At 30.7% G+C, this 26,707-nt stretch overlaps 1 protein-coding gene across 3 annotated transcripts in view; it reads right to left on the bottom strand.

The window, feature by feature from the left end:
* Window positions 1-3,283: 3,283 nt before the first annotated feature.
* LOC106464744 (nostrin-like) overlaps window positions 3,284-26,707 on the bottom strand; it is a 52,169-nt gene continuing 28,745 nt past the window's right edge. For all 3 annotated transcript variants that reach the window (XM_022392533.1, XM_022392534.1, XM_022392535.1), the window contains 10 exons: window positions 18,890-18,971; window positions 17,777-17,950; window positions 16,214-16,438; window positions 14,282-14,401; window positions 12,509-12,617; window positions 9,105-9,196; window positions 7,758-7,886; window positions 6,496-6,640; window positions 5,721-5,858; window positions 3,284-4,854 (listed from right to left, as the gene is read on the bottom strand). In XM_022392533.1, the coding sequence (XP_022248241.1) occupies window positions 4,745-4,854; window positions 5,721-5,858; window positions 6,496-6,640; window positions 7,758-7,886; window positions 9,105-9,196; window positions 12,509-12,617; window positions 14,282-14,401; window positions 16,214-16,438; window positions 17,777-17,950; window positions 18,890-18,971 (1,324 nt within the window). In that variant the 3' untranslated portion in view covers window positions 3,284-4,744. The remainder of the gene's footprint in view (window positions 4,855-5,720; window positions 5,859-6,495; window positions 6,641-7,757; window positions 7,887-9,104; window positions 9,197-12,508; window positions 12,618-14,281; window positions 14,402-16,213; window positions 16,439-17,776; window positions 17,951-18,889; window positions 18,972-26,707) is intronic.

A 26,707-nucleotide genomic window follows, 5' to 3' on the forward strand; every position in this document is an offset into this window, starting at 1 on the left:
ACTGCCACTCAGTTAACTGATTCCTTTTACAAAAGTCAACATTCGACTATCTCAATAGTACTATGCAACGAACATTACATAAAGTACACTAAGTCAACTAAAAACAGTTCATAAACTACTTATCTATAATGCAAACAAGGAAGCATGGTTTCAGTTATTCTTAAAATGCAAAGTGTGGATAGTAAATAACTGAAAGGGTATGATGTAATCGGATAAATTCACACATTGCGTTACTGACGGCAAAGTAGGCTATGGAGAAAACACACGAGGTATTTGTCCCGGAAATGCTGAAATAGAACGGGTAATGTTCTCGTGGCAAATATTTTTTTCTCTCTCTAAAAAGGATGAGTTACATTCAGAGTACACAAAAACGTTGTTGTTGATGAAGTACATCCCCACAATACTGAAATTATATCTTGATAGAAAGTGCCACCCAGTGGCAGAACGGTATATCTGTGGACCTATACTGCTAGAAACCGGATTTCGATACCCGTGGTGGTCAGAGAACATATATACCTTTGTACAGCTTTGTGCTTATTAACAAAGAACAACAATAACTTGATGGAAAATTTCTTCCAAAATAATAATGCAACCATTCACGCACTCATATTGCCCGAAAATTCGAAGAGCAGAACAGTGATTCCAAACATCTTTATTGGCCAGCACATTATTTGGACCCCAATCCAATGGAATACCTCTGAGATAAACAACATTTCAATCTACACAGTAATCCTCTGTGAACAAATTGCAGACATACACCTTGACAAATGGTACAAATCAAAGAAAACATCTTCTTGCATTTTGTGAACTTCGTACCCTTCTGAATCCAGTATTACTATTATGACAAAAGATAACTCATATAACACAAGGACAGCACTAAACATTTTATTTTGCATTAGTACTATAAGAGCTTGGTAAAAAACGATAATTGAAACTGTAGAGTTAAATCTTGAAGCTTAATACAAATAAAATATTTATAAAATACAAAAATATTTTCAGCAACAAATTAAATCATTAAGTTTAGTAACTCAAACTCCAAAAATAAATACATTTCTCCAATGTCCTATTCATCAACTGAAATGTATGTTGACTAAACGTTTGTATAACTAATGGCATGTTATCTTTCTTTAACCATAGAAGCTAAAATTGAGGCTCTTGTCTATATATTCATTAATTTAACAGGTAACTAATGTATAATGAATCATATCCCCTACAGATTATTCTTCATCGAGATGGTTAGTTTCTCTTGTTCAAAATCATGAACTGTTTTGAAGGTTTAATCAACATTGGGTCGTCTACGTTGAAATTAGTATGTTTATTGCTAAAGCTCTGAAATATGTGTACTAATAAACAGGGCTGTCGAGAGCCAGCCCAGGCCCCGGGGTCAGTAATATCATTGGGCCCCCCCTTTCATTCTATGTATTAACTTTTGTTGATTTTTCATAAAAGAAATTTAAGTGACAAATCTCTTTATGAAAAATCAGTAACCATTTTAGCTTCACCCCCCCCTCTCGTCAGCCCTGTTAATAAATAAAACACTAGGCAAACCTCAAAAGTGTGAAAAGCCACTGGCTGAATTATAATTCAGTGTGGTATATCATAATCAATCTCATTTGATCCCAACGTTTAAAAAATTAAGCAAAAGGCCAAGTTGATAGTTAAACATTTTAATTCTTTCTATTACTAAAACTGTTGCAGCCCTCTCCATTGTGTAATTATAATTTAGTAAACTGGAGATGAAAAATGTCCACTCTTGTTCTCGATTTTTACATCAGTATTCATCCTGTTAATAATAACATTTCAATGGACTTAATGTGCAGTTTCTAAATGGCACACCTAAGTTTATGAAATTAGTCAGATAAAACTATATAGCCTACGAGGATCTATTCTAAAATAGTTTCATATCATCATGCCATTTCAGAAACTTTCTGAAGTGCCCACAGTAAATGGATTATAGCTTATTGCCAATAACTGAAATGATATTAAAGACAACCTTAAAAACTTAAAACTACCAATTTGAGACTAATAATGGCAAAAAAAACACTACAGTAACAAGTAATGTTGCTAAACAACCTCTCCATGAACGAATCACGATCTTTGATCTTCTGAATGTATGAGAAGTAATTAAATAAATAAATTGAGGTTTAAGCTCTTTAAATACCACTCTACCCTTAACAGAATAATACATTAAAGCACTGTTCAAGATTCTTAAATATTCTAAATAGCTTATTTCTGAAAATTTATAGCACTTCTTACAGATAGGCATGTCATTGCAGATATGTAAAGAAAACAGTTCATACACTTACAAATGTAACTGGATGATCTAACAAGATATTTGTTATTTATAACTTGTCTGCACGTGATAAATTCTCTTCTACTGAAATTTACCATTGGAGAAAGAAAATCTTCTAATAACTGAAAACTCTACACACCCAGTTAGTTGGTAAAAAGTTCATGGTTATCAAAAGGTTTTTATATCATATTTGTAAATTTTCAAAAACATTAACACTTTACAACCTGTTTAGCAAGTAGTGTATAGAATAGAATCACAAAAAAATTGATAGAAAACAATCAGAGACCATAAAATTTGTTTCATTTTGATTTATTAAGTTTTAGTGAGCATTAGTTTAAAAGAATATACAATTTTAACTAAAAACCAGGTGTGTCAAAAGTCATTTTTGCATTTCAGATGACTGAATTCAGCAAACTGAAGGATAGATGTTTGTTTAACTCAGTACATAGACCAATTGGACCATGAAGAAAACAACGTACACATTGCATTGACTTGTTCAAAACTCCTTCAATATGACTTTGGATGATGCCTTTTATACCTTTAAAGTACAATGCAGTATCATTATTACAAACCATACTCCTATGTTGATTAGTCTACCAATGAATTTCATAGCACTGTGTCAACAGGATTCCTGGATACACTAACTTGAACAGTGGAAGTGACTTTTGAAACAGCTAGTACATAACAATATGAAAAATAAAACCTCATTATCTTTTCTTTGTCTGGCTAGAATTATTACTGTTCATAAAAATGTCTATTTTAACTGTTTAGTTTTTAGAATATTTCTAGTACTTTAACTTAAGTTTCATGAGGAATGACAAAATCTTTATTTACAATTTTAAATTTCAAATGCAAATAAGTTTTACATTTATATTTTATGCAAAAAGCACACAAAATGATCAATGTCAAATTTTATCTTAAGTAAAAAAAGTTCTAAATATGACATAGTGAATTACATCAATAAAATATCTCATGCAATATTATGAAATATATTATTTAGTCTTTAAATTAGATTTAACTTTAGTAATGCCAATAGGAAAACGTTCTGTATTTAAATTTAAAAATTGATTTGAAAAATGTGTTTAAACCACTTTAGTAACTGGGTGGAGGGGTGGTATTTTCCCCAAAATATGTGCATCTTTTCTTCTACACAAAGATTTTAAGTGATTTATCTTAGCCTAAATGAGACTTGTAAAATGAAAGTATTCAAAACTTATGAGAGCAAAAATAAAGTCAAGTGTTTATTTTATAAAAGTTCCCTTGGAAGGTTAGCAGTAAGCTTACAGACTTCCAATGTTAAAATCCAGGATTCAATTTTCCACAGAGCACAGATAGTCCACTGTGCATCTTTCCTATATAGCAAAACAACAATTTAAAAAAAATCAGAAAATTGTGGACCTTTTAGACTTATTAAAATATTTTTGTAGTCTTTTGACTTTCCCCAGCCCAACCCCCATTTGGTATAACTAAAAACTACATTCAAATTATAAAATAATGGTGCAATATAACAGAGTAATGTCATAAATAAAACCATAATATATTTCTCACAATCCTTTTATTTATTTGAAAAGCTATTCCCAACCAATGTGCGCTAAAAGTTTGAAGATGTTGTTATATTAGTCTTGAGCATCTACAGTGACCAAAATAAGTCAAAATGAAAATCAAGTTAATGGAGTTAGTACAAAATGAGTTTCATTCTGAAATATAAAAATGCAATTACTTTAGGCATCTGAAGCATAATCCTGTACTTAATATCTTTTCAAACACTAGATTTTAAATTTGCATTTTCACTTTTCCCAAATTATTAGTTTTTAACAAAAAGACTAGGATTACAATATGCAAAACTTTATTTTTTCAAATCCAACATGTTCCACAAAATACCTAAAAATAACTTGTTAAACAACTAAATTCTGTCTCATTTAATGACAGTATAACAAAAAACACAGTTTGTGAATATAAATAAAACAATGTTTTATTTATGTTTTTGCACAAAAATCCAGAGGCAATATGTAACTTTTCTCTACTGTACAATAGAAATGTTTTTAGAATTATCCAATGAGCTCTGCTGTGAAGCAAAACCTGGATATTACTAATTAAACTAGAATACATTAAACTAGATATAACATATTAGCTTTGAAAACATGTTCACAAAGCACCACTACTACGTGTTATATATTGCCCAGCCAATATTTTTTCTTGGGCTTCAATACATAATAAATTTCATATTTTGGAAACCTTCAAGAACACTCACTATTCATTTTTCAAAATCAGTTTGAAAAAAAGAAACATTTAAAGAAAAGAAACCAGGTCAACAATCAATTGTTGTTAATGTAAGTTTTTTAATATTTTCAGTTATATGAAGCTACTGTTGGTGCTTGAGGTATATTGATATCTGAACCAAAATTACTATTATTACTCTTCAATATAAAACTTTTTTGCATCACAATTAATTTAATATTCAATTTCTTCAACATAAGTGGATGGAAACAGCCCAACAACCCCATTAAGTTCACCTTCCCACCAATCATCATCACTCTTCCTTTTCACACATATTATGTCACCTACAGAAAGGCATGAAAAAAATTTACAAATAATGCATTATTCTAACTTAGAAAACCATAAATGCACAAATCACCATCTTTTATATTTTAAAGGAACATATATACTTTCATGAATCTTTCATTCCTTCTTTCCTTTTAATATAGATAAGCAACTAATCATTTAAACTTAAATTTCCATTTTGTACAAGACTAACATTTAATGTCAAATAGTTAATGTTCTTCCATTTATATTTTACTGCAACATGATGATATTGTATATTTTTCTTTGACCTTAATATACTCTTATTAATTCTGGATTATACTTTTTCAAATAGCACTGTAAAGCAAAACCTGCATCTGTTTCTATATTTTATACATAGTTGTCACAATCCTTAACATACTAAGTACCATATCTATAAGGAATGCTACTATTGTTTGTATCTAATTTTGTAATAAATTATATAACTTCATTTTTATAGTAGTTTGTCCATACAAAAGTAAAATATTACAGAATGAAATTTATTATTAATTAGAATAATTTAAATCCAAAATTTCCCATAATCTTCATTACCACGTTAAAAGTTTAAAATTTTTGCTAATTGTTTGTTAATACACCATTTAGAATTGCAATATTATAATGATTGATTTTAAAAAGTGTTCACATATTTATATTTTAATTAGATATATTGTAATAATTATGACAATATAAAATTCACAAAATAAATAGAATTCTTGTGAACTCAGTTTTATCAGTTTGTAAAACTGTTTTAGTATGACTTGCTACTTAGTCAAAGATATGATTTTTGCATGTCATGTTCTAATTTCAAGTTCTTATCAGAATAGTTGTTTTGCATCCTGGTTTCAATACAGTATGATTTATTACTAACCTGAATGAAGTGTTAATTCATCACTTAGGTTTGCCTGGTAAGTGTATATGGCTCGACAGTATTGAAGAGTCTTTGTACTGGAAGGTTTGCTTAATTCTGAAGCTGGATGCTGAACTGAACTGTACACAGATGAAGAATCTGAAAAACATTTATAATTATAGAATTGCAAATTTCTATTTAAAATGAAAAAGCTATTTTGACTGAATTTTTCTCCCTATAATCAAAGGTTTAATCTATTGTTTGGTTGTATTTTGTTAGTGACTGCAAGAAATATACTATCCCTGGAATACTTGTATGTATTTATCTATTGATACTAGTTTCACTGAGACAGTACACATCAATACAAGTTATTCTCCTTATGCCTCTGTTATACAGGGATTTTACAATAAGCTCTGTATATTTTAATACCAGCTTGTAATAAAAAAAAAATAATAATTGTAATATTATATTTGCTACACAATGGTTCAGAGGTAAGTCTACCGTGGATCTGGTAGCAATGAACTCTTCTTTAAGAGAAAGAAGAATATGTGTATTCCTAAATGCACATTTTCAATTTTTGTTTTCAAACCATTCAATAAGTTAACAAGAAGTGCCCAACTGTTTTAAATAAACTAAATTAAATACAAGTTACTGTGGTTTCATCACAATTTCTATATGTGAAACACAAAATATCTCAAGATGTGCATATATAGAAATCCAACATCATAAATATTTTGTTTCTAAATTTCAGAATTGTGTGCTTAGGAGAAAGTTTATTGTATAGCTTTAGACTCACCTAACTGTTCATGTATGACAGATACACCATCAGCCATGCCACGGTCAAGCCCGAGTGAATCGCTACAAGATGACCAACTTCCAGATGAATTTCTCCTTTCTAGTTGTGGCCATTCTGGCAGTTTTAGTAAGGTTTGTATTGTACCCTTAAACATAAAATAACATTATTTGATAATATATTTTTTAGAAAGTATACATGTATCTTAAAAGAAATAATTGCCTAAATAAGTGAAGTTTTTGTTAACTACTACAACATTACCAGCCAAAAAAAAAGGTAAGTATATATATATATATTAAAGCATAACTTGTTGTTTCTATATATATTAACAGGATAGACTGAGGATGCTTATAGAAGAATGTATTTTTGTATGTAAAAGAAAATTAAGTATACATATTTAAATAATATTTATAATTTATTTTATTACATGAAAGTAGGTCAGTGCACCTTCTTCACAAAATGATATACAATATGTGGCTATCTTCATTATAAAAGGCAATATATATATATATATTGACCATTTTCTCAAAGATGGTAAATTTAACTTATAATGTATTGTAATTTAAACAGATATATACTCATAATTAACTTCTTCCCTGGTGCCTCAGTGGTAAGTCTGTGGGATTAAAACATTAAAAATTGGGTTTTGATACCCACTGTTGGGAGAGCACAGATAATCCATTGTGTAGCTTTGTGTTTAACAACAAACAAACAAAACTAGTTATTTTCTGGTACTTCAGTAAACTTCTTAATATTACATATATATATATATATGCAGCTTTTTTAAAGATATTTAAGTCACAAATAGTCACACACATAAACACAAGATAATTAAACTGACCCAAATAAACCTCCCACACCACTACAGGCTGTCTTACTACAGATGGAAAAGTTGACTTTACTGTATTTTTTATCTAAAACAATGTTGAAAGAGAAAATAATTTACTGATTTTATCACCATAATAATCTTTGATTAAAATTAAACAATCTATTGCATAGATTTGTTGATTCAGTTGCAGTTTATGTCAAACAATTACAAGAATCTTGAGAATATAAAGGACTTATTTTGATAATTCAGAAAAACTAGAATAAAATCAACAAGCTTACATGATAACACTAGCTGTTTCTTATGAATTAATCAATTTAGGTTTAATAGAAAACTGAATTTTAATAATATTCTGTGAATGGATCCAGTAATCCATATAGAAAAGTTTTGCAAATAACTTATCAAAGCTAAAAAATATTATTTTAGAGTATTAAGTTACCTGCTTATCTTTATATTGATGCAATGTAATAGAGAGTGGACTGACTGGACGAACCACTCCTTCTAGATCGGCCAAATCACACTGAATTTTATACCGAGTTGCTTCCAAAAACAACTGCAAAGCTTCAATCTGAAACATTTCACGGAAAATTTACATACTTAAATCTAATAATGAGGCACTGAAGTTAAAAAAGTTTATAAAAAAAATCAAACTCGCAAATTACCAATAGTATCATTGACTAATATCCTACCAAATTTATGTGACCTTTATCCATAAACTTAGTTTTAAAATTTTTTAAATTTTGTCTCTTCACAAGCATTTTACCATTTGTCAATTATTTGGTGAATATAGCCATTATTCTGTTGTAAAATATTAATTGTTAGGTGTTGAAGAAATTAGATACTTAGCCCAGTCCACCAAACTTTTAATTAAATTGTATGCAGGCAAGAAAACAAGAGGTTTGACAGAAAATGTTTTACAGCTTGAGTTAAACTGGATTCTTTTAGATCTGACCGAGTTTTGAGTAAAGAAAGAGACTGGACACAATGTAAAGTACACTAAAAACAATCTTTATTTAACATGCAAACTTTATCAAAATTGACACATGCACAGGACAAAAGACAGCTCCTTTACTGGATCATTAACTCTCTAAACTTTCCTTAGAACTTAAGAGGTTTATGAAGAACTTACTATCTCTAGAACTTTACTTACTTGAGGGAGAGAAAGAACGAGTGAGAGAGCATTGTATTATATCCAAAGTTTTATAATGTATAATGCCATTCCTCTTAAGGTGTGCACTACTACATCATTGTCGGTTATTCCAACATAAAAATAAGGAATTATGTAGCCTCAAGGTATCACTTGACCAACCAGTGAAAAAGATCGCTGCCCATTTTTACGTTGTATATTATAATTTATAGTAATCTTTCTCATGAGAAGCCCAAGTGGTACCAAAAATGAATGACCTAGAACAATAGGTAACTAATGCAAAAGTATCTTAGCTACTTCTTTGACCAATGTTCTACCTTAACCTACATGCACTTGTAGGCATGAAAATTTTAGGTGAACTTTTAATAATTTACATGAGTAAGTAAAGAAGACCATACCTAGTACGTCTGCATACTATACTGGTCTAACCTTATGTTAACATTCTATGTGAAGTTTATAATTTTATGCAGGTTAGAAATTATTAAAGTTTAAACATTTTAGAGCATACCAATAGCAGATATTTCCTTTTCAATGAAGCAACAAAGGTAGCTTAGTATACATGAAGGCACAATACCAATGGTTTGAGGGCTCATTTTTGTATACATTTTACTACAGGTTTAAAACAAAACCTAAACTTACATGTTGAAGTTTCTCACTGACATGATCTTGTGTTCCATCACTAACTAAAGGTGTGTGATCCTCATTAAAAACTCTAACCAAGTCTTCTAATCCTAAAGCAAGAGAAGAATTATTATTATTTTTTGTCTTGTATTTAAGAGAAACTGTTAGTAAAGAGATGATCTTCAACGAGCATTTCATTACATTCAATATTCAGCATATTACAGTTAACAACAAGCATTCCTATTTCCAACATAGATATCTTTACAAAAGTGATAAATCTTACAACTTAAAAGACAAATTAAACTTCATTTATATTTCATAATCATCAATACAGAAAACTTTTCAACAAGTTTGTTGACACCAAGCATAACATAAAAATTACTGATATATTTCTAGATGGATATGTAAATGATTTTTTCAAAGAAAAATACACATATGAAGATTGTTAAATATTACAAGACCAAATAACACAGCTTTCCAAAGAAGAGATCTTCACTTTTTCCCTGATAAGGCAGATTAACTTGTATACTAGAGTTTTAGGACAGCAACTGGCTTTGAAACCACACTTGAAATTATGGTATTTAAGTACACTTATGTCCTACAGAAAGTTATAAGTATTTGTAAAACACATGTTATGAAAATGTTGAGCGTAGAATGATAAATGAACTTGGGCACAAACACACAACATTTTTTATTTATACAATAACATATGTAAATTGCACCACTTAGTAGACAGCTTCAGAATTTTCCAATGTAACTCTTACTAGCTTATGAAGCAGAGAGAAGGTTTAGGACATGAATGCAAAGGATAAGGATAAAAAAAATGTCTCGTTGATAAGTAGACAAGTCCTAGTAAAATATCCCACAATCCTAAATTACCTGTGTCAATAATCAATATAAATAAACATATACAAGGGAAAGAATCACCAACCCATACAAGCTTTTACAAGTATCACCCCTTGAAATAAGCATAATCTCACTCCAGAAAGCTGACACAGAATTACAACCAAGCATCCAACAACCAAAAAAATCATTGTAATGTAGCTGATCTATCTTCTGGTACCATTAACAATACACAAGAACAGAAAATGAAAAAGGCTCTGACAGCCTAAAGTTCACAGTTTCTAGCCACACCTCAAAATCAGTGGGATTTTTCATGTTATTTGCAGAGCTTATAGCTTGCCTGTCAGGCATTAGTGTACCTGAATACCTTACAAAATCCTTTCTATAAATACCATTCCAATGTTTCAAATTAGACATAAATTATAGAAAAGATGGATAGAAATGCCAGATATCTATGCCTAGTATGTCAATAAATATATATCAACAGTTCAAAGAAACATTTTATCAGTAGCTACCGGCTACTATCCTACAAAAGTGACAAAAGGAGTGAAACTTTTATATTGTCTGAAGATTGTCAATCTGACCCTCCTGAATGGACTCTAAAGAGGCTTACAAAATTAAAAAACAACAACTAAGATACAATAAAAGTGAACCTAAAAGAGAATAACACATTAACATTAAAATAGAATTTCTTGAGTTCTAATTAATAATGACACTTAACATAAATTAGTAACTAAAACCTCTATCTCCTCAAACTAAACTTATAAACTACTGGCTTTACTATGTTCTTTCTTCAAGTCATGAGAAAAAAAAAGTTAAACCAAAGTCATCTAAACAAGTATATTACAACTTTACGAGTAACAGAATGATGAACTGTGATTGTTCAGAAGCGGTTTTTCATTAATCAAAAGACTTTAAAATATTCCAAGTTCTTCATTTTAAGTTCTGCTTGCAATGTTGAACCAACAAAAAATTATATCAGTGTTTGAAACTGTTGATACTTGATTAGCAATGCTGGAGGTGTTGTTAATTCTTGACAGTAAATGTTCTTTTTACATGTGGAAGACTACTGGTAGATTCCACAAATTCTGTGTTACAGCATGCATATGTAACTTTATGTAACTAATAAAACAACTATAATGCAATTTTGGAAACAAAATTAAAACAAGTGTTTAATGCTTATAGCCAATCTGAAGATGTATATTAACTGAGCTTGTGTACACTTATATTCAACTAATTTCATTAATTTACTTTTGAATCTAACAGCATGTTCTCTGGTATAAGACATTAATAAATTATATCATAAAGTTGAAACACATCTTAATTTATCAAATTAGAAAAGTGAACTTTTAAGATCTTTTTGTATACATCTATATATGACAAAATTAGGGAACTAACTTTTTTACAAAAATTCCTTAATTTTCTATACTTCTGTGTGAAACAATTTAAAACTATTAAATACCATAGGTCCACATAACAATTCTTCATCAAATTACAAGCAAATGCTTTAGTAACAAAACTGCTCTAATGTGTGTACAATTCTGTAAAGATAGGCTTATGATTATTTCCAATAATGAAACTTCTACTGTTGTCATAAACAACAGCTTCAACAAAAAACGTAACAAACATTGAAACTGATGTTGTATATTAGATTTCACATTAGTAATATATTTTGTCATAAGGTTGTTTAAAAGTAACTACATTCATCCAATGTTGTTTTTCAGTAAAAAACTCCAATTTTCAAAAATTAATTTTGTTAAACCATTAACACCATCAAAAGAAGCAAACACTTTGTCACAAGAAACCCATTGTTGTTTTTGTTTGTTTGTTTACTTCTTAATCAAAACGCTAAATGATGGGCTACCTGTGCTCTGTCCACTATGAGTATCAATACCCAATTTGTAGCATCATAAGTCTTCAGACTTAAAGCTGAGCCACTGGGAGGGGGAGTTGTTTCTTGTAAAAGGTAAATTAATGTATAAGAACTTGGCATCAAAAACTAGCTGGAATTACAAAATTGATCAAAATTTAAATATTTTAAGCATATTGAAACCTAAAAACTATTTTTTGCTGTATATTTAAATAGTATGTCTAAGTGGCATAATTTCATATGTTTGTTATGCAACTTAGCTTATATTTTAATTCAGTCAAAGTATATTTATGTTTCAGAAATCTGTGTTCACAATTTAATTTGCAGTACATATGGTAAATACAATGTCCATCAATACACATGATACCAGATTAAGTATGCACCCCTAACTGAACTTTTCCATGAATGATTAATTAAAAGCAACAGAACTCTTACCAAACCTGGATTTTATAGTGACACATTCTGTATTGCAAAGAAGTAAATAAATGTTTGTTTTGTAAGAGACAGCTTGCAAAATAAACACTCTGATTGTTGATTTAGCTTTCTTTTGTTCTCTTTTTTTAGAAGTTTGGCTGAAAAGAAATTTTGTATATCACAAAAGTACTACTCTATTGTATTAATGTTAATATTTTAAAGTTTTTATTTTTTCTTTATGTATAAAACCCTTTTGTATTGCTGGTTTACAAGAAATTATACTTCATATTTATACCTTGTTTTCCTTTCTTTTCTAGTTCCAAGTCTTGTTTCAACAAATTTAATATTCTTTCTAATGATTCTTGTCTTCTTTCTTTCTCCATTAGAATGGAAAAATCTTCTGCCTAAAGAAGAACAAATATAATTATAACTACAGTAAAATACAACACAAGTTCCAACTTATAGTCACATATAACAAATATATTGATATTTATATCCTTAACTAATATCTGTGCATATTTATTCCATCAAATTCAATGCCTAACTATTGTGGTATACTCTAGTAAAACTGGGTTAACTTAGAGCAATGGGATAGATCTGCCTAACAGCAATAGGTTCAACAAGGTATTTAGAACAAAGTAATTCTGAGATTTCTGATTTTCACTGAGTTTGAGAAAGAAAGAGATAGGACATAAATGTACAATAAAACAATATTTATGCAAACTCACAAACATAATTACAAATTTGTGTGTACAGGACAAAGGATGACATCTTTGCTGTAGTTATCTCTTTAACCTCTCTTAACTTATTAAGGTGTTTAAGAAGAATTAGTTAAGATTACAGGTTAAACTTTAGGAGAGTATTACTATTTACAAAGAAAGGTCTTAAACTTAATTCAATTACAAAATTGAGGGCTTGAATTTGAAAAGGAAAGAGAACACTATGAGATCAGTGTATTATATACCAAAATATCTATAACACTATATTCTATGGATGTGTGAGCCACCTATGTCATTCTTGGTAAATCCCATCCAAGCATAATGGAGGTCATACCCTCAAAATATCACCTGACTTGCCATTTGAAGACACTACTGTCAACATCCTTGCACAATGTGTAGCATTAAAGCCATTTGTCCATGGACAGAACAGGTGTTATCTCAAGAAAATATCAAAGGAACAAAGGTAGCTAGAACAAAATCAACTTAACAACTTTGTTGACCATGTAACATGTGAAAACTGCACATGTTCAGAAATAAGTGATAAATTTAGAATAATACTACATAAATATATGAAGGAAGAAACTCATGGTATGTTTATATACCACAATACCAAACTCTGTGTACTGTCAGGATACTGTTTTGTAAGATTTTTGCTCATACATGACTTAAAAGCATGTGTTTCTGATGATTTAACAAATTATTCATAACTGTATAAATTCCAACTAAATTAATTCCCTTTCAAGACAACCATGTCATACATATATTTTAATCAAATACAAATTACTTAACTCATCTAAATTTACAACTTATAAGTAAACCTAACTTTTTTTTATACATATCATGCAAGTTTTGGTTAATTTTCGATGATGAGGAACTCACTTTGAGACTAATAATGCTTGGAGACAGCTTGAATGGGTAATGAAGAAAAGCTTTAATATAAGTTTAACATAACAGGAAATGTACAACATTTTGACAAGGTTTTGTCATCATTACAAAACGTTGTCGAAACATTGTACATTTGCTCTTATGTTAAACTTATATTAAAGTTTTTCTTCATTACCCATTCAAACCATTCCCAAGCATTATAAGTTTTAGTTAGCTGGCACATAAAGATGCACATTTTCACAAAAGCACCAAAAATGATACATTATTGTTAACTCCTCTAAGTTTATTAAAAACAAAACTAAATCTTTGATTGTATCAATTTAAACTGTTTCCAAATTTAGGTTTCCTTCAGTACATTTTAAATCTAGTATTAACGAAACTAGAAACATCAAGTGATCTTATTCAATAAAGAATTAATAATTCAACATAAGTATCAGATAAATATAATAAAATGAATCACATACATAAAACTCAGGAAGTAGAGGGTCTAAAATGTTGGAGTTTGTTCCCTTGATTTGCATAGCTAACTGGATGTCATTCTGGATACTGATACATGATGCAGAAGCTTTTAGTCTCTCTGAGCACTGTATGAACATAATTATAATCAAATTGTTGTATATAGTAATCAAAAGTCAAAAATTATCTGTTGTTGTGATGTATGCAAGTTTCTTTATAGCCTAGGAATTAAATCATTTACTGTTGCTTCATATTACAAAATATTTTTCTTTTTATAAATTATTTGTTATTTTAGATATAAAACGACTAATTGTAAATGTCTATATAATCTATTACATCAGTGGGATGAATATTGGCAAAATGAATTAGCTACAATGTGTTAACCTAGTTTTTGTTTTCTACTACAACCTTTTTAATGAAAAAAGTGTCATTGTCTGATCAACGCTAGATCTACACTTAAGGTAACATTCATCTAGCTATACCTAATTTAGGCTACAGGTCTATTATAAATACGTTAAACTTGTTTTGTCAAAAGTTTTACTGTCTTATAGTTTTTGAACATAACATCTCTAAATGCTACAGACAAATAAAAATCTGATTTTTATATCTGACCATATCAAGAACAAATACCACACCTTTATTAAGTGATACAAAGGTCTTAGTGCAGTATTTGGCAATCCTTAGATTACCCATCAAGGAGTATCCAAATAACTTGTATAGGAGAGAAACTCAACTCATACTCACTTGTACAAGTATTTGTGTCATCTCTTAAGATTAGCATAACTTACCCTAGAGACTCAAAGAGTAGAGACAGTCATACTAGTACATCTCAAATTTCTATAGGTTAGCTATGTTACAAAATAATTTCAAATATATATATATATATGTATACACACACAGAAAACAAATATATATATGAGTATAAATGGCTATTATAGAATTTTTAGTCTGTATATTTCTTATTTTTTAACAATTAAGTTTGATTATTATATGAAATATTTTTCTTGTGTTGTACATGAATAAGTAAACTCTAGATGATTTTAGCTGTTCCCCTTAAGAAAAAAAACCTCTTTGTGATCAACATAAAATACTGGATAAATGTTCACAGCTTTTCAGTATTATCGATGAAGAGAGAGAAACACTCATCATTATTTATAGTATAGCATAACATAACATCTTGGGACAACAAGGGACCAATTGGTCCATCTTAGCTGTCCCATCCTCTAAATCAAATTATTAAATAAATTAATAAAAAAAAACAAATCTTAAAGCTAGCCCTTATCATTCATATGATTATCAGGCTTTCTCTTAAAGTCACTTAAATTTGCTGTCTCCACAACATCTAAAGGCAACTCATTCTAAAGACAAGCACTCAGTTAGAAAAATAAAACTGTCTTAGCTGAAGGTGACTCCTACCTTGCCCAAATTTATATTTGTGTTCCCTAGTCTTACTATTCTCACTGTTAAGTATGACAAAGATGATGCATCAACATTATCAATTCCCTTTACAATCTTAAACACCTCAATCAGATCCCCCACCAACTCTTCTTTTTTTTCAAGAGAAAACAATTTCAAAGACTTTAACCTCTCCTCGTATGACAATCCCTCCATCTCAACCCTTTCCAACAATTCAATGTCCTTCCTAAGGTAAGGAGCCCAAAATTGAACCCAATATTTTAAATGTGGCCTAACTACTTACCTATATGATTAAATTATAACGCATCATCTCATTTCTTAATTGTCACACTAATCATAACTTTATTAGATTCAAGCATCATTTGTCTATTCTTATATTTAAATTACACAATCTAGACCGTTTTAGTCTGATTCACTCCATATTTAAAAGTATAAAAGTAATATATAACATTTTGACTAAAGATATTGTTACAGAGACCTTCTGTTCTAATTTACAATCTTGTTTGTATAAAATATTTCTTTACTTGAACCATCCCAGGGCCTAATGTACTGAGATGAGATATATATTTCTGAGTAAGCTCCTGTAGATGAGATAGTCGTTCCTCTTCCAGATGTTGAAAATGACATGCTGCTCGATATGTGGCTGTCTCTAACTGTTGTCGGGCTCGTTCTGCCTTCAGACAGGAACTGTAGTAATCAAGTTCAACTTTCATGGAAGATTCTGCAGATTTTCTTTTCTTATTTTCTATCTGCAGGAAATTGAAATAAAATGTTTAGAAAATCGAGAGAACAGCATGAAAACAAAATATACTTGAGATTATTTTTAATTATATTTTTCCATATTACAAATGCACAGTTACTTCTTGCAAATATGTCCATCCCTGCATACAACTAGTACTTTTTAAACAGAAGACATATAAGAATGTGATTTTTAATTACAAGTATGAGTATAATGAACAAATTAAAATAAGCAGTAAACCTATTTCAATACTTAGTTTTAATCCATGGCTTATATGTGTAATAATACAGAAAATAATAAGGCTGCAACAAATTTTAGTTATATGTGACTTGACAGAGGGGTATGTATGCTTTCTTTATTAACAATAAATACACATAAAACTCAAAATTTATTATCTAAGACAATCATTTCTACAGTCATCATGATAGTTACTATTAATTTATTTCAAAATACAAAATTGAGCTTTGCCCTAGGTTAGCAATGCATTGTAATTTAAATTTATATCTACAAAGCAATTCCAATATGTGACAGCTAATTCTAACATGTAGAGAAATGTGTCAGTGCTAACAAACAATTCTTGTTGATGAAGCTACACTAATTTTAATGTTACGTTTATTTTAATAATTTGATAAGGTAATTAAATATTAAACAACTACTTAAATATAAATGCTGATATAATCACAGTTTCTGGCTGTTTTAATGCAGTGGTCACATAATTAGTCTTCAACTCTAACACAACAGCAATCTTAAAACTCTCAACAATCAAATGATTAAACTCCTTATAAAAACCAATGTCCAGGAGTTAAGACTTCAATTCTGCTATTTAATGATGATAGAGAGAGTAAACAAATCTGCCTGTCCAGGCCTGTAGACTGGAATTCAAGCATAACATCATATAATACAGTGAATTGAAACCTGTACAGATAATGCAAGACCACATTATATACAATTATTCATTATATCTTGTCTGCTAAAAATGACATATATATTATATAAAAGAAAGAAATACACCTTTTCCAGTACAAGTGGCACAGATTTGTTTCTGTCACCTTTCTTTCTTACACCTAGGCCCAACACACATGATAAATCAATAAAATGAAACATCCAGTAAATGTGCATTTGTGTCACCTTTGTAATTTACAGCCCAACCTTAAACGAACATGCTCTTCTACAAAACTCTTTAAAAAATAGTGAGGATTTAGAAATGAGGATTTCAAAGTCTATAACTGATCATTAAAACTGCACTAGTATGTGTAAGGTATTCATTAACTTTATTATTCATTGATGACAAGTGTTATTATTTAACTTGAAATCAATGACTTATAGAATGTTATAAAATAAAACTAACCTTCACAATATCTTTCTCTGAAACTGATCTACCTTGAACAACTTTACTGTCAGCCATTTGATCTTGTATTCTCTCATTTTCTTTAGCAAAAGAATGATGTTGTTTCTTCATCTTTTGCTCTTCATTGCGTTTTTCTGATAGATATTTTGAGCTTCTCTCAACCATAGATTCCACCTGCAATAACAAAAGTTAAGCAATTACTATCATATATATATATATTTCATTTTTACTTTTTAATTTGAACATAGAAAATATTATATGGTACTAATCTGAAGAAGAGACAAACTGAATCCAGGTGAGACTGCTCCCACTTTTCACTTCCTCGAGTTAATTCTTAACACCAGAGGCATCACTAGGTACTTAAAAGATTTGGAGCTCAGGCCCAGAACTCACAATAATTTTTGGTGTTTCAGCATGATATTTCATGCTTTTCTATGGTTTTCTATTCTATTCTATCATGGTTTTCTATTCCAATTTTTATGAGCACCATATGGATTTGGGGCACAGGACCTATGTGCCAGTGCCGCCTCTGTTTGACTCCACAAAACAGTATGCCATCTTTAATGTTTCTAATTATTCACAATGCCAAGTACAAGTGTTTCTTAACTATTTATTCTAATAATGTTAAAGCAAACAATATTTGTATTTAAATAGTATGGTATCAGAATGCTTCTCATAACTCTTCATTCATTTTTTCAATTTCCCTACTTAGAAACTTAACTAGATGTGTTAGAAAAAAGGAGGAAGTGTCCACATGGCTTAACTCTACAGCTGCCTTAAGTACACTATATTTATCTGGAAACTTCATATTAATTAGTTGAAAGATTACCAAATAACTATGGGCAGCTACAGATACAACAGGAGCCCTATTTCAGATTTCAATAAGGGTGGGCCAATTTTTATTGTTGGTCCAGGTCACTTTGGGAGCATTTGCTATGATTATTTCCCATATTAACTAATAGCCATTCAAACAGTGCAAACTACAAATATATTGTTCCAAGGTAAATAATTGATATTAAGTACTGGAAAGGAGTTGGGTGGTGGGGGCTTACTCTACCAAATTAGCATCCCTGAGATATACAGAAGCTAAAAGAGACAAGTACAAATACTTACAAGTTTTTTTGTTTTATGTTGACATTCCACTAAAGTTTTAAGTGGCTTTACAGCTTCTTCTTTCAATCCTACTGCAAAATTTCTGTAAAAAAAGTTATGATGAAAAAAATAAAATACATAATATATATAGCTAGGACTACAGAAATAGAAAAGTAAAGTTAATTATAAAATTGTGAGCTTGTACCTATCATTTATTTCTAGAGTGAAAGTTGAAACATGTAAAAACTGAAACTCATTCTCACTTCACAAGTCAAGTGTACAACTCAAAATAAACAGTAGTACACATACCAACTGTTTGTCAAACCCTGGTGAACTTAAAAGGCCTTACCAATTCTCCAAGAGGCATAGCTTTAGCACCTCTGAAAGAGCATTTCCTTAATTATTCATGAATTTATAAAAACAAATCACTTTTAGCTTTATAGGATACAAGCTAGATGAAATAAAAACCCATTTGTAACAAAGAACGGGAAATTGTGCTTCTATTTTTTTTCTTAATAAACATTAAAAGTGCAATAAAAATACATAAAGGTATTAATACTGAAAATAACGACATACTGTTTTCAAGAATTCTAACAATAGTGGTTAGATAGTTCATTCTAATGCTGATGGAAATACAACATTGGTAGATTCTCTGAAATTAGATGGGGGGAGGGGGTCTACCCACACATCCCATGACTTTCCTCATGTCATCCAATATCACTGTGTCAAGTTTGGTGCTAATTGAGCAAGAAATGTGGAAACATATAAGGAAAAGATACACACACACACACATACATATTGAAGTTTATTTATATAGATGATATAAATTTTTTGTAGTAATTTGCACAAACCAAAGTTAAACATAGTCTATTAGGTATATGTATATAGGTATGTACTGAAATTTTCTTACATCACAGTTGTTATATATGACACTGATAGCTCTACATCAATAGAACCATGAAATGTTGGTTGTCACAACTTACTTTGAAAGTTAGGACTCATTTGTGAGACACAAAAGTCTGTTATAAACTACCAAAGTATTTGATAAAGATTAATGGTAATATGTATATTAAAATAAAAATATGAATGTGATCTCACAAACGTATATGAACATTCCATAAAGTTATTCATGAGTGTTATATAACATGAATAAATCAGTTATACAAATAACAAAACAGTAAGCAACAAAGGCATGAAGACAAAAGATTTGATAATGGTGTTGAAGACTAATGAGTATGAGGTTAACTGTGATAACTAACTTGAAATATGTCTTTGGAAAGTACAATGAGCCTGTAATTCAACTTAATGTTAGACAGAGAATGTTTCAGTTTTGACGTTGAAATATTTGACAGGTAATGAGTTTTCTTGGAAAACATCAAAGTAACAAGGAGGCTCACACTACATCTAAGAGAAAACAAAGTTTTACCTGGGGCTTTTCTTAACACAATTCTATCTGATGTTTGTCATAATAAGTAGTAAAAGATATTTCAATTGTATCAAGTTGAAATATTCATGAGTAGGTAAACTTATCAGCAGTAAATGAACTTTACAGACAGTAGCCTAAATGCCATAACAAACATAAATATTGTGCACCTAGTGTTTTATTTGGTTGTGATACAATTATCAGTCGTGTAGGTTGAAATATGATTAATAACGTATTTGAACAAGTTGATCCATCTGAGGTATAGCTACTACAGTTATCATTGCAGGCATTTTCCTCTCTAATGACTGGCTCAAAGATATTACTTTATACCAAGTCATGACAAAGACTGAATCTGTTAAGGCAAGGATGTCCCTTATGCCCAGGTGGTGCCTCATTGCTTTGTTTGGAAGTCCCAACATGAGCTTATTTACAAGGATGTTCTCTTGATTTGCTATTACCATTGCATGGTAGGCCTTATAACGCAATTAGCACAAACAATCCACATAAAAGGCCAGACAATCAATTTCAGTCCTTTTCTGAGCCTTGAACTCTGCCCAATTAATCATCCAACTTAGATAAAAACTAGAGATTCAGCTAACATGCCAATAATGATGTAATAATTAATGCTAAATGTTTTACTAACTGAGTTGTGGTATTAAATGGAATAATACTGAATACAGTAAAATGCAAAATGAACAATACTTGTTTTAACACTAAACACAAATAGTATATATTAGGGATTTAGAATTTCCAAGACAGGGATATCCCTTGTACTTGATAGCATTGAATAATAAAGGAATATAGATCAAGTTAGGGAACCAGAACCATCCAGAAAGAGAAATGCAGCAACTTGCACTCCAGCCAAGGTAAGCAAATTCTGGTGCCTTGTAACAGGTGAGAATCCACGAATACACAGGTCAATGGCAAAAGTTGTCCAAGTGTCGGAAGCAACAGTACACAACATGATAAAGAAGGATTTCCATCTGGAAAAAGATACACAAGTCATGTGTACACAAGTTTTTTCTATAACATATTTGTCCAACTGCTGTATACCGCAAGCAAATGGAAAATGACACAGGTATTCATGCTATGGATTTCTTTGTGATTGTACTGTTGAAATTAGTGCTCGGGGTGGGGGAACCATCGTCCTCTTACAGTAGATGGATTATGGATACTATTAGGGAGTAACAGTGTCATTTTTTACAAGACAGCGTTACGACGGCACCTTTTGCAATGGAAACTACGCTGCAGGGCTATAGACATGATACACGGCCGTTAGGCACAGCATGACCTTACCTGACAGTATGGACTGCAACAACGTGATGAGGCTCCAAATTTGTTTTAATATAACGTACTCAACTTCTGTATACATATTAACTTGCAGTTGCAAGTACTTCTTTTATAAATAAACTAATTACATTATTAGTCACTTATTCACTATTTGTTAAATATTTTATATTAACAATAATTAGTAAATTTTGTCAAAATCAGTATTCTCATTGTAACGAGAAGGCCATTCGGTCGTCATATATAGATATCAAAAATTTTTTCTTCATGCTTAGTTCTCGTACATAGAGAACTGACTCATCATGTTTCAGCAGTGAAGCAAAGGCAGGAAGTTTTTCCTTTTTTTTATATTTAGTTTGCTACTTCAGACAGCAACGTGTGCAAACTAGGTCAACCTTTTATAATACTGAGAAGAAAAAAAAGGAGATATTCCTACACTAAAGACGTAAACAAATCTGACATCTAATTCGTGGCTGGTTGTATAATCACTGGAAAAAGAACGACAAGTGTAAAATAGTAATATCACACTGAGGAGACTACAAAGAAAAGCTGAGAGCATAACTATAATATGTTTGAGTGAAACAAATGAAGATGTAAATGATTACACGAGGTGCAGAGTTACATCGTTATTTCAGTAAAAAAACTCAACTAAAATCAAAAGAGAGCAATTATCTATAACAATACATATTCGAATAACCTATATGTACTCCTACCTGGAAAGAAAACAAATGAAATAGCTGAAAAGGTCCAGGTTAACCGACGTTGGCACAGCAGATGTGTAGTAGAAGTTGGTTTACACTGTCTTATCCATTTTTGTTAGCAGAAAGTAAGGGAATACATAAAATAACTTTGAGGGTATTCTCGTATCTGACGTGCGTATATTAACACTTACGAATTAGCAAAATTAAGAGTTATCCTAGTATCCATCATCATGTTTAGTAACCTTTACTATCACCTAACTCTAATTATTAATTAGCCAATGTTCTTTCTTTTTCAAGAATGGCATATCAGTCTTTCTAAGAGGAAGACCCAAAAACTACCACTATAAATACAGTCCTTCTCGGGTCTTCTTGAAACCAAACGTAGCATATAAACTAGTTTGCAATTAGTTTCTAGTATTAAACATTAGTATACAAGTTACTAACCAAAACAACAATTAATTTATATATATATATATACACACACACACACACACATATTTGCTTGTAAACTTGGCAAATACAAGATTCAGGGGACAAGCCTTTTGCGAGTTTTTGCTTGTTCTGGATAAAGATCCACAACTTTTCATGGCAAGACTTTTGAACGTGTGATAAATGTTTGTATCTAGGTTCACATTATGAGTGCATAGAAATTATAATAAATAGTTTATTTACTCACCAATCTTAAACAAAATAAAATAATACAGATATGATTATAAATAACAAATGAAATCTGTCCTAACAGGCCATTTTAGTATGAGAGATAAAGTTTCGTATTCCAAGTAACAGAAAATTACAGAGGTGGCTCAAGCGTCTTATGTTTTTGTTCAGCATTTTCTGAATTTATTTAATAAGCGTTTTTTCTTTGTTTGTTTGGTGTTGTTTTTTTCAAGTAGCGGCAAGAAGAAAGCCCCATTATCAGACATCGATGTATTTAGGATATAAATATTCACGGATGCGTAATAGTCCCCTCGAAGGCCAAGGTTGAACCTGAAGGATGGCTGACTATGGATCAGAAAATGTGGGCGTTACTTGCCAGCAGTAACCTGCTTGTAACCTGTGCACTAACAGTCATCTGGCTAAGTCCCAGTACTGGTATGACGGGTTTGAACATACAATACGTAGGAGTCGGAAACTGAGTAACATAAGACATCATGGTAAACCACCACCCTATGGTATTTAATTCATAGTCATTATTAATGATAATTTTCAAAATTAGATTAAGTAATCAAGCTCCAGAAAATCAATTTTATGTTAAATCTTTTAGATACTCTCTAATGGTATTGAACCTACGCTAAATTGGGACACAATATTATATCATAAGACGTTTATTTTCTTCTCATTTAGAAAATTATGAGTAACTATATACTCCAATGAGCATTAGATCTAAATAAATAATATTATTTTGTCTGTTTATGATCGATTTTTTACGTGAAGTGTGGAAATTTCACATTTTATATAATACGTAAATTTGGTCTACGTGCTATCATCATTCCCCGCTTTCATCCACAGATGAACTAATAAAATATGTTTATTGTATTAAAAAACCGCAGAGCTTGTTAATCTTACAACATATGTTTTTCAAACAAATCTGATGTATTATATCTTTAAAGACATTCCGTGCAATCACACTTCCATCTTTCCTGTTGTATTCAAATACAAACTATTGAGACCATTTTTGATCTGGTGGCCAGAGTGCAAGTAGCCTTTTATGTAGCTTTACACTAAAACAACAACTATTTTAGATATTTTAGCCAATCAACAGCAACAAAAATCTTAAATACAATAATAATAATAATGACTAAAATAAAAGTATGATACTTTTTTTGAATAGTATTTATGAAAATTTCCTGTTGTACATTACATGCCCCTTCACTAAAGTTGGTATATTATGTATTATACATACTAAGGTTAATCTCACTTCATAAGAACAATATTCCAAGTCCCGTGCTGTCCTTAGAAATACTTCCTCATTGCCAGTGGTGCTCCTACTGATGGCTGTGATTACTCGCTATTACCCACTATCATAATTATCACTGTAACAAGCTGCTGCGAAAGAGGAAAAGGTTAATCTTGGACCACAGGTCATGACAAATTTTTCACAGACCCCCCCCCCCCCACCTGCCAATGTACGTGAAAGTCATGCAGCTTCCAAGATTATGTGTAAAAGGTGCAAAAGTCCACTGATGATAAATCAAGAGACTTGACAAACATATGGTCGAATGGGATTGCTGTGACTTCAGTCTCTTCAGCCATCTTTCTCATGAAAACGGTCGTTTTTTTCGAAATGTGACTAGAAGCTTGTGAACTTTTGGATTACGAGCCTTCAACTTCAATTACTTGTTTATTGCCCTGTTAGCGGTATCAGGAATAATTCCAAGAGGCATTGCATGACTTTTTGGGTCGGAAGATTCTCTATCATGATCACAGGACATTTCTCTTGAGTGGCTTATGGTGTGGTTTTGGATCCCGTTCCGTCGTAAACGTTCTACTGTGCCAGTTTTCTCGCTTCCATTGTTCCCTTCTTCGATATGCTGCGTCCTTCGGCTCTACATCATTTAATGATTTCCAAGGAAGGATATTCGTATAGTGAACGTCTTAAAAATATTTATCCAACTACAAATACCCATAACGGGCTGAATTCGTCATTAACCATACATGTAAGCAATAAAAGTTCGCTTGTGGCACCATGACTGGCATCTAAGGTAACATGTGGCGCCACTATATTTACATGTTAAGAGTAATTAATTCTCTATATATAACCACATACACATACTGCCTAACATAGTTCATGTTAAATATTACTAACTTTCTTGAAATTTGTAAAGAATATACTTACACTAAGTAAAGCATTATTTACATCTCAATACGAAGTTGTAATATTACTAAATGGAGGATAAGAAATTATTATATCCCTGAACATTTTTATAAGTAAATTTAAGAAACCTTTAAAGGGCACAGAGATTCGATCAATGTGACAGTTAACAGTCATTAACTACTTCGTTATTTATTTGTTTGTGAATTTTTTCTCTCACCAAAACGTGAATTAAAGTGAAGAAAAGATCATGCGGAGGCCTAATCTATTCTTTAATTCGTTATTTCCGCTACAGCAGAATAGTTTCATTGAATTCATACCTCAGTGCTGCTTGGAAGAGTGAAGCAAATAAACAAAGTAGGCCTCGTATAATGGTGGAATGCAATAATTTTATTTGGTTTTGATATATATTCATTATTTTAGGTAATTAGTGGTGAGTACAGGACTACACCTCAAAATCCAACAGTCCTTCACTACGTTACATATCAGTATTTTCTAGTTTTGGATATTCAGGCAAAACTATAAAAGGTACTGTGCGAAGTATCCTTAATTTTGAACTGATGGACTATAAGGAAGGCAGATAGTCGAAAGCACAACGCCATCTCTTGAGCTACACATCAGTGTATACAGGTTTCAAATCATTTGTAATGCCTATACATTAATTCATATAAATTTATCCCCTGGATATATATTTGGTTTATTGAAAGATGAATTCTATTAATAACACTAAAAGACCTACATATACTTTAAATGGCACATTCTATACGTACGCGCTTCAAGTTCAAGCCAAACACGGGTTTCTAATACGTACTTTAAATCATTTAAAGATCGTGCTTCTTGTCTAAGCATATTAGATGGCACAATGAGGTGTTTAATAAAAAAATACCTATTGTTTTTCTCCTTTATTTTGTAATTTTTGTTTTATATTCTCACATTAAGCTTACAGTCTTAGCTCAGCAGAACTACCAGCTTCTAAAATAATTCAATCGTTTTTGTTTTGGAAAATATTAATTACAAAGTATACAGATTACTTGTTTGTTTCTGTGCGCAATGCTGCACAATGATGTATCTTCAGTGTGCTCGGAATTTTAGCATTATAAGTCCTCATGCTTACCCCTGATCTATCAGGAGTGGTGGTGAGGACATACAAATTACTAATAACATATCGTTTGAATGCCACATACTTAATTGAGTGGCTGTATTCACGTAAAACGTTCTTCTGTTCAATTAACCAATGACACGTATTTATTCATCTTTAAAAAATGTCAAAAGCTTACAGTTTACGTTTCATTATGTTCGTTTTTGTACCGAATTTATAAGAAAAACAAGTTGTTCTAAAACAAAAGCTCTAAAAGGTGTTCGTGCACATATAAAAGAATTCATACCCAAAAGGAATTTTATGTAATTTTTAGTCAAACTTCTATTATTTTCATACTTTATTCTATTACTCTAACTGCTGTCTTTTTGTTGCCCAGGCCTGATGTGTGCGTGTATTGTATAGCTGGGAATCACCCATAACTAGAGTTTATAATATAGGACGAAACATTTATTTATCATCTGTTATAGTTCTCAATAGATTTATACATTATAATCTTCCATACATAAACAGATTGATA

This window comes from Limulus polyphemus, unplaced genomic scaffold (genome assembly GCF_000517525.1).
Source record: "Limulus polyphemus unplaced genomic scaffold, Limulus_polyphemus-2.1.2 Scaffold1732, whole genome shotgun sequence".
Taxonomy (NCBI): domain Eukaryota; kingdom Metazoa; phylum Arthropoda; class Merostomata; order Xiphosura; family Limulidae; genus Limulus; species Limulus polyphemus.